The sequence below is a fragment of the Colobus angolensis genome, unplaced genomic scaffold (genome assembly GCF_000951035.1).
Source record: "Colobus angolensis palliatus isolate OR3802 unplaced genomic scaffold, Cang.pa_1.0 Scaffold39, whole genome shotgun sequence".
Lineage (NCBI taxonomy): Eukaryota > Metazoa > Chordata > Mammalia > Primates > Cercopithecidae > Colobus > Colobus angolensis.
The window spans coordinates 3,739,224-3,748,594 of record NW_012117265.1 but is presented as its reverse complement, the minus strand read 5'-3'; the positions used below and the strand labels follow the sequence as shown (position 1 = coordinate 3,748,594).

Below are 9,371 nucleotides of genomic sequence, written 5' to 3'. Positions count from 1 at the left end.
AAAAAGAAAAAAAAAAAAAGAAACAGAAACAATAGTGGAAGAAACAGGCTTTACCACGTCTTAGAACCAGATTTTTCTCCCAAAGGTGAGTTCTTACACTTTATAAGGTGTGAAGAAGTACTACTCTCGCCTATTCTTTGTATCACTGGGACTTGTGTCCATGTTAAATTCATTCCTATTATATAAGAAATGGAAATTCAGTGAAGGTTCTTCATATTCTTTACCTTCGTATGATTTGTTTCCAGATGAGTTTAGATGTAAATACTAAGATCTGAGGAACACTTCAGGTTTTTTCACATGCCTTAGTTCTTAGATGTTTAGCAAGTGCTGAAGATTGAGTGAAGTTTTTCCCACATTTCTTACATTCATATGGTTTTGCTCCAGTGTGAGTTCGCATATGAACGTTAAGGCATGTGGAATACCTGAAGGCTTTCCCATTCTTTACATGCGTAAGGCTTTTCTCCTGTGTGCGTTCGCATGTGCATATTAAGATTTGTGGAACGAGCAAATGCTTTACCACATTCCTTACATCCATAGCCCTTTTCTCCAGTGTGAGTTCTTAAATGGGTACTAAGGCCCGAAGATTGAACGAAAGCTTTCCCACATTCTTTGCATTCATATGGCTTCTCTCCAGTGTGAATCCTTACATGTTGACTAAGCATTGAGGAATTATTAAAGGCTTTCCCACATTCTTTACATTCATAGGGCTTTTCTCCAGTGTGTGTTCTCATATGTAAAACAAGTCCTGAGGAACGAGTAAAAGCTTTCCCACATTCCTTACATAAATCTGGCTTCTCTCCACTGTGAATCCTTACATGTTTTGTAAGGTATGAGGAACGAATAAAAACTTTTCCACACTCCTTACATTCATATGGCTTTTCTCCAGTGTGAATTTGTATGTGTAAAATAAGTCCTGTGGATCTAGTGAAGGCTTTTCCACATTCCATACATACATAGGGCTTCTTTCCACTGTGAATTCTTGTATGATCAGTAAGGTATGAAGAATGGGTGAAGGCTTTCCCACACTCTTTACATTTATACGGTTTTTCTCCAGTGTGAGTTCTGATGTGTAATTTAAGTCCTGTGGATTGAATGAAAGCTTTACCACATTCTTTACAGACATAGGGCTTTTCTCCACTGTGAATTCTTCCATGTCCTATAAGGTGTGAGGAATTACTGAAGGCTTTCCCACATTCCTTACATATATAATGTTTGTCTCTATTGTGAGATCTTACATGTACCTTAAGGGATGACTGATAAAGAAAAGTTCTCCAACAATCTGTGCATTCACACAACTTCTCTTGTGTGTGAGTTTTATTCTGCCTAGTAAGATTTGAAAACTTGTTGAAGGCTTTTTCATGTTTAACACACTTAGGCGTTTTCCCCTCAGCATGACTTTTCTTGTAAAAACTACGAGGAAAGTTCTTTCTTAAGGTTTTTCCACTCTGATTATCCTCAGAAGTTTTCTCTCCAATGTGAGTTCTCATGTGAGTCATAAGAAATGGGTGTTCACTGAAGACTTTTCCACAATGGTTAGAGTCATAGAGTTTCTCTGCAGTATTGCTTCTGTCCTGTTCAGATATAAAAGATGAACAAAGAATTTCTCACATTCAGTATGGTAACAGAATTTTTCCTCAGTTACAACATTTATGCATTGGAAATACATTTAAACATTTTAACATATCCATTATATGTACAGAGTTCCAGCCCCATTTTTGAGTTAAGTTGAATAATAGGACAATGAGGCCACCAGCCTGCCTATATTCTCTGTGTTCACAGAGCTTCTTAGACAATCTGTCTGATATATATTTTTTTTATTTTTTATTACTTTTTTTTTTGAAAAAGATTCTCACTCTGTTGCCCAGACTGAAGTGCAGTGGCATGATCTCGACTCACAGCAACCTCTGCCTCCCGGTTCAAGGGATTCTCATGCCTCAGCCTCCCAAGTAGCTGGGATTACAGGCATGTGCCACTATGCCCAGCTAATTTTTGTATTTTTAGTAAAAACAGATTTTTGCCATGTTGGCCAGGCTGGTCTCCAAATCCTGGCCTCAAGTGATCTGCCTGCTTTGGCCTCTCAAAGTGCTGGGATTACAGGCATGAGCCACAATACATCTGAGAAATATTTAGACTAAATTATGGACTGGGCACAGTGGCTCATGCCTGTAATCCCAGCACTTTGGGAAGCCAAAGCAAGTGGATGGCTTTGAGCTCAGGAGTTTGAGACCAGCCTGGACAAAATGGTGAAACCCCATCTCTACTAAATAAATAAATAAATAAAATCAGCCATCAGCCAGGCATGGTGGCTCACGCCTGTAGTCTCAGCTATTCAGGAGGCTGAGGCTGGAGGATCATTTGAGCCCAGGAAACACAGGTTGCAATGAGCCAAGACTGCACCACTGCACACCAGCCTGAGCAACAGAGTAAGACCTTGTCTCAAAAACAAAATAAGGTAAAATAAATTATGCACCAAAAACTGAATAGCTGAGTTGTATGTTTGTGGATGTTTATTTGTGAGATCTCTGAGAAGAAACATGTTTATAATAAGTTTAGAGTGCTTCCCATATTCATGATATTCAGAGAATCTCTTCAGACTCTGCTTTCTTTGGGTAAATGCCATTTTCCTCATATAATTTTCATGAATATTGTGCTTCTTGTCCTAGTGTGGAAGATTTCATCCCTTGGAAATCTTACCAATTGTATTCCATTTGGTGATCTTTCTGCAGAAATATCTTGCAGCAGTGGGGAGCCTTTGGTTTTAAGTTGCAAATCCAATTCTGAAATAAAGTGAAAAATGCAGCTTGGAAGAAAAATTGTGGAATAAAGTCATTTAAAAGCCTATGGGGCTGGGTGTGGTGGCTCATGCCTGTAATCCTAGCACCTTGGGAGGCCTAGACAGGCAGATTACCTGAGGTTAGGAGTTCAAGACCAGCCTGGCCAACATGGTGAAACACTGTCTCTACTAAAAATACAAATAATTAGCCAGATGCAGTGGCGTGTGCTTATAATCCCAACTACTCGGGAGGCTGAAGCAGGAGAATCACTTGAACCCAGGAGGCAGAGGTTGCAGTGAGCTGAGATCCGCCACTGCACTTCAGCCCGGGTTACAGAGCAAGACTTTGTCTCAAAAAAAAAAAAAAGAAAAAAAAAAGCCTAAAGAACAGAAATAGCATAATCAAATGTGGCAGAGTGAAGAACTCCAGAGCTCTTTCCTACCACAATATAACTAATGAGTTCAGAAAAGCTATCAGAATCAACTGTGCTGGGCTGGGTGCAGTGGCTCATGCCTATAATCCCAGCCCTTTGGGAGGTCAAGACAGGTGGATCACTTGAGGCCAGGAATTCAAGACTAGCCTGGCCAACATGGTGAAGCACTGTCTCTACTAAAAATACAAAAATTGGCCAGGTGTGGTGATGTGCACCTGTAATCCCAGCTACTCAGGTGACTGAGTCACGAGAATCACTTGAACCCAGGAGGCAGAGGTTGCAGTGAGCCAAGACCATGCCACTGAACTCCAGCCGGGGTGACAGAGTGAGACTCCGTGTCAATAAAAAAAAAAAAAAATACACACACACACATATACACATATACATATATACACACACACACACGTATATATATAGCTAAGTGGAAGAAGCTAGACAGAAAAGGTTACATTGTATGATTCCATTTACATAAGATATACAAAAAGGGTAAATCCACAGAGAGAGAAAGCAAATCAGTCTTTGCAGGGTGACTGGGGAGTGACTGCTTGATGGGTACATAGTTTCCTTTTGGTGTGATGGTAATGCTTTAAAACTAGGCCAAGCACACTGGCTCATGCCTGTAATCCCAATACTTTGGGAGGCGGAGGCAGGCGGATTACTTGAGGTCAGGAGTTTGAGACTAGCCTGGCCAATATGGTGAAACTCCATCTCTCCCAAAAAACACAAAAATTAGCCAGGTGTGGTGGCGCACGCCTGCAGTCCCAACTACTCAGAAGGCTGAGGCAAGAGAATCACTCGAACCCAGGAAGCTGATGGAGGTTGCAGTGAGCCGAGATGGTGCCACTAGACTCTATCCTGGGCAACACAGAGAGATTCTGTCTCAAAACAAAAAAAAAAAAAAGAAAAGGAAGAGAAAGAAAGAAATGCTTTGAAAGTAAAAAGAGCTGATAGCTGCACAACACTAAAATGGTAAAACTGTGTATATTTTACCTAAAAAAAGTATATGGTGCACTTGTAAATCTTTCCAAACATGCATAAAACATGATTAAAAAAAAAAAGAGTCAAACAAACGGAAAGATGGACTATAAAGAGTTTGGCTATGTCAGAAGTTTTGTAATGATAAAGATGTGGTGTCAAAACTGTATTACTACACCTGTAATCCCAGCACTTTGCGAGGCTGAGGCAGGTGGATCACAAGGTCAGGAGTTCGAGAACAGCCTGGCCAACATAGTGAAATCCCATCTCTACCAAAAATACAAAAAATTAGTTGGGTGTGGTGGCAGGCGCTTGTAATCCTAGCTACTTAGGAGGCTGAGGCAGGTGAACTGCTTGAACCCAGGAGGTAGAGGTTGCAGCGAGCCAAGATTGGGTCACTGCACACCAGCCTGGGCAACAGTGTGAGACTCCATGTCAAAAACAAAAAAACTGTATTACTTATTATCCAAGTAGTAATAGGCAGAAAACTGAGGCTGACAGTAAGCAAAAAGATGGGAGAAACAAGAAAGCAACATAAGAAAGTGTTGGCAAAGGACCTACATGCATAAGATGGAATTTTCAAATAAGGCACACTAACCTTTCTGAGAACAGAAAAAAGGTTGAGAAGATCAATGGAAATTTAAAGATGAGGGGAGTTGAAGTTATCTAAGGAAATCAAATGGCCTCAGCCTTCTCAGGAAGAAAGGCATACCCTGAGAAGTTTGTAAAGTAACATTTCCAATGTACTGCATTTCTCGCAGGCCAGCACTGATCTTCCTAATACCGTATCTGCTAATGAACTCACCCTGCGGGACTCCTGTCACTCCTGTCCTCAGCTCTTCCATTTGTTCCAATCCAGACATGAGACTGGGTTTGCATAATTCAGACCCTGCTGGAGGGAAAAATGCACAAAAGAAGAGCCCCATGCAAGACATAACACCATGTCCTCGGATGGGAAACAAATACTTTTGCCTTCAGGGATTCTGAAGACGGTCAAGTGTAACTTTACAAACAGCAAACTAATCATACAGCATTTCCAATACGTGCACTACAGCGATTCTAAAAATAGCAAAAATGTTGGCCAGGCATAATGGCTCATGCCTGTTACCCCAGCATTTTGGGAAGCTGAGGCAGGCAGATCACTTGAGGCTAGGAGTTCAAGACCAGCCTGGCCAACATGGTGAAACCTCATCTCTACTAAAAATGCAAAAATTAGCAGGGCATGGTGGCATGGGTCTGTGGTCCCAGCTACTCGGGAAGTTGAAGCAGGTGAATTGCTTGAGCCTGGAAAACCAAGTCCAACTTCACATACACATTTAAAGTCTTAAAGTTTTTAATCCATACATGTAATAAACTCATTTACTTAAATCTTTATTTTCATGGGGAATCCTCTATGCCAGGGGTGTCCAATCTTTTGGCTTGCCTGGGCCACACTGGAAGAAGAATGGTCTTGGCCACATATAAAATACACTAACACTAACAATAGCTGATGAGCTACAACAAATGAAAAAACAGGTCTGTGCATAAATATCATAATGCTTTGAGCAAGTTTACAAGCTTGTTCTATAAAGTAATGCCCAGGCCATGCACGTGGCTCACGCCTGTAATCCCAGCACTTTGGGAGGCCGAGGCAAGCAGATCACCTGAGGCCAAGAGTTTAAAGACCAGCCTGGCCAACATGGTGAAACCTCATCTCTACTAAAAATGCAAAAATTAGCAGGGCGTGGTGGCATGCACCTGTAATCCCAGCTACTTGGGAGGCTGAGGCAGGAGAATCACTTGAACCTGGGAGGTAGAGGTTGCAGTGAGCTGAGATCATGCCACTGCACTCCAGCCTGGGCGACAGAGCAAGACTCCGTCTAAAAAAAAAAAAAAAAAAAAAAAAAAAAAAAAAAAAAAAAAAAAAAAAAACTTTGTTTTCCTAAAGGGTCAGTGAAGAAATGATGCCAGTTTTACCTAGTATAATGAGATTCTTGTAGTTCTCCAACATCACATCTCTGTAGAGATCTCTCTGGGTTTGATCCAACAAAGTCCACTCCTCCTGGATAAAGTCCACAGCCACATCCTCAAAGGTCACTAAGTGCTAAACCATTAAATACATGCTGCCTTCAGCTAAGTACCATCTTCTTTGATGTTCTGAGAAAAATTCATGAAGGACTAAGGAAGACTAGAAGCCTGCAGTACTCCCAGGCCTCAGGCCTCTTCTCCTCTACATAGATATTGTCTTGCAACTGCATCCAGTCACATGGACTCATCAGCATCACTGAAACATGACTAAACTGATCTTACTACAGCTTTACAATGGGTTCTTCTGGCCTCAGTCCTCCTCTATTTATAGCTGCAGTCTGCACTGAATATGTTGCAGCACTATGTAAAATCTAATAAAAATTGAAGTATCTCCACAGTGATGCAGAAATTTCTTCAGATTAGACACCTCCATCCCCTTCTTAAAATCTGTCATAACACTCAGCAAAACAATGAGCCAACAAGCATGACTGAGAATCAGAAGGAATTAGTAAATATTGAGATAAAACAATCATTTCCATTGCAATCTCTGTACAACCTGAGATGGCATGGTTTCTAGAGAAATTCATTTGGGGAGTTATTTCCTGAGCAGCACCATCATTTCTTTAAGATGCTTGAATACATGATAAGGAGGTAAGGCTACCTGATGATGGGCATAACATTTTGAAGTTAGGTCTTTCCTAACTTGCCTGAGAAGAATCCATCAGTAATCTAGCCACCAGCCTTGCCTCCTCGATGTTCCTCTGATGAAGTCAGAAAGTGTCCTGGAAAAAAATGACCTTTGGGAAAAGAATAATAGCATGTCAGTTGGATATATCAAACAAAAAATATTTTAGGCTGGGCTCACGCCTGTAATCCCAGCACTTTGGGAGGCCAAAGGAGGTGAATCGCTCGAGGTCAGGAGTTTGAGATCAGCCTGGCCAACACGGTGAAACCCCGTCTGTACTAAAAATACAAAAAAATTAGCAGGGTGTGGTGGCACATGCCTGTAATCCTAGCTACTCGGGAGGCTGAGGTCAGGGGATCACTTGAACCTGGGAGGTAGAGACTGCAGTGAGCCAACACCATGCCACAGCACTCCAGCCTGGGTGACAGAGTGCGACTCCGTCTTAAAAAACAAACAAAAAAATAGAGCATTTCCATACCCTGCATCTCAGACATAGTCTTTTCTATGACATGCCTCCCAATTGTAATACTATTCTGACACTTAATACTCTAGTTGGGCCAGGCGGTGGCTCATGCTTGTAATCCCAACACTTTGGGAGATCGAAGTAGGAGGATGGCTTGAGGCCAGGAGTTACAGACCAGCCTGGGCAATATAGTGAGACCAAGTATCTTTATTTAAAAAAAAAATATATATACACACACACACACACACACACACACACACACACACACACACATATATACGAAAACAAAGAATACAAGAAAAAATGCTCTAGTTGACTTTGCCTAGCAACTATCAGACAATAAGGATTCTTTTGTGTCTGGCTTTTTTCAGTCAGCATTATGCTTGTGAGGTGCACCCAAGTTGTTGTTTTCATCCACCTGTGAAGAATATGCCACACAGGCCGGGTACGGTGGCTCACGCCTGTAATCCCAGCACTTTGCGAGGCTGAGGCAGGTGGATCACAAGGTCAGGAGTTCGAGAACAGCCTGGCCAACATAGTGAAATCCCATCTCTACCAAAAATACAAAAAATTAGTTGGGTGTGGTGGCAGGCGCTTGTAATCCTAGCTACTTAGGAGGCTGAGGCAGGTGAACTGCTTGAACCCAGGAGGTAGAGGTTGCAGCGAGCCAAGATTGGGTCACTGCACACCAGCCTGGGCAACAGTGTGAGACTCCATGTCAAAAACAAAAAAACTGTATTACTTATTATCCAAGTAGTAATAGGCAGAAAACTGAGGCTGACAGTAAGCAAAAAGATGGGAGAAACAAGAAAGCAACATAAGAAAGTGTTGGCAAAGGACCTACATGCATAAGATGGAATTTTCAAATAAGGCACACTAACCTTTCTGAGAACAGAAAAAAGGTTGAGAAGATCAATGGAAATTTAAAGATGAGGGGAGTTGAAGTTATCTAAGGAAATCAAATGGCCTCAGCCTTCTCAGGAAGAAAGGCATACCCTGAGAAGTTTGTAAAGTAACATTTCCAATGTACTGCATTTCTCGCAGGCCAGCACTGATCTTCCTAATACCGTATCTGCTAATGAACTCACCCTGCGGGACTCCTGTCACTCCTGTCCTCAGCTCTTCCATTTGTTCCAATCCAGACATGAGACTGGGTTTGCATAATTCAGACCCTGCTGGAGGGAAAAATGCACAAAAGAAGAGCCCCATGCAAGACATAACACCATGTCCTCGGATGGGAAACAAATACTTTTGCCTTCAGGGATTCTGAAGACGGTCAAGTGTAACTTTACAAACAGCAAACTAATCATACAGCATTTCCAATACGTGCACTACAGCGATTCTAAAAATAGCAAAAATGTTGGCCAGGCATAATGGCTCATGCCTGTTACCCCAGCATTTTGGGAAGCTGAGGCAGGCAGATCACTTGAGGCTAGGAGTTCAAGACCAGCCTGGCCAACATGGTGAAACCTCATCTCTACTAAAAATGCAAAAATTAGCAGGGCATGGTGGCATGGGTCTGTGGTCCCAGCTACTCGGGAAGTTGAAGCAGGTGAATTGCTTGAGCCTGGAAAACCAAGTCCAACTTCACATACACATTTAAAGTCTTAAAGTTTTTAATCCATACATGTAATAAACTCATTTACTTAAATCTTTATTTTCATGGGGAATCCTCTATGCCAGGGGTGTCCAATCTTTTGGCTTGCCTGGGCCACACTGGAAGAAGAATGGTCTTGGCCACATATAAAATACACTAACACTAACAATAGCTGATGAGCTACAACAAATGAAAAAACAGGTCTGTGCATAAATATCATAATGCTTTGAGCAAGTTTACAAGCTTGTTCTATAAAGTAATGCCCAGGCCATGCACGTGGCTCACGCCTGTAATCCTAGCACTTTGGGAGGTTGAGGCAGGTGGATCACCTGAGGTCAGAGTTTGAGACCAGCCTGGCCAACATGGTGCAACCCCGTCTCCACTAGAACTACAAAAATTAGCTGGCCATGGTGGTGGACGCCTGTAATCCCAGCTAC

The 9,371-nt window shown here is 42.0% G+C and overlaps 1 protein-coding gene across 1 annotated transcript in view; it reads right to left on the bottom strand.

Moving 5' to 3' along the window:
- Positions 1-283: 283 nt before the first annotated feature.
- ZNF846 (zinc finger protein 846) overlaps positions 284-9,371 on the bottom strand; it is a 16,565-nt gene continuing 7,477 nt past the window's right edge. Inside the window, 6 exon segments of the mRNA XM_011954892.1 lie at positions 284-437; positions 439-1,571; positions 2,695-2,777; positions 4,988-5,074; positions 6,139-6,265; positions 6,897-6,986. Coding sequence (XP_011810282.1) covers positions 284-437; positions 439-1,571; positions 2,695-2,777; positions 4,988-5,074; positions 6,139-6,265; positions 6,897-6,911 — 1,599 coding nt within the window. The 5' untranslated portion in view covers positions 6,912-6,986.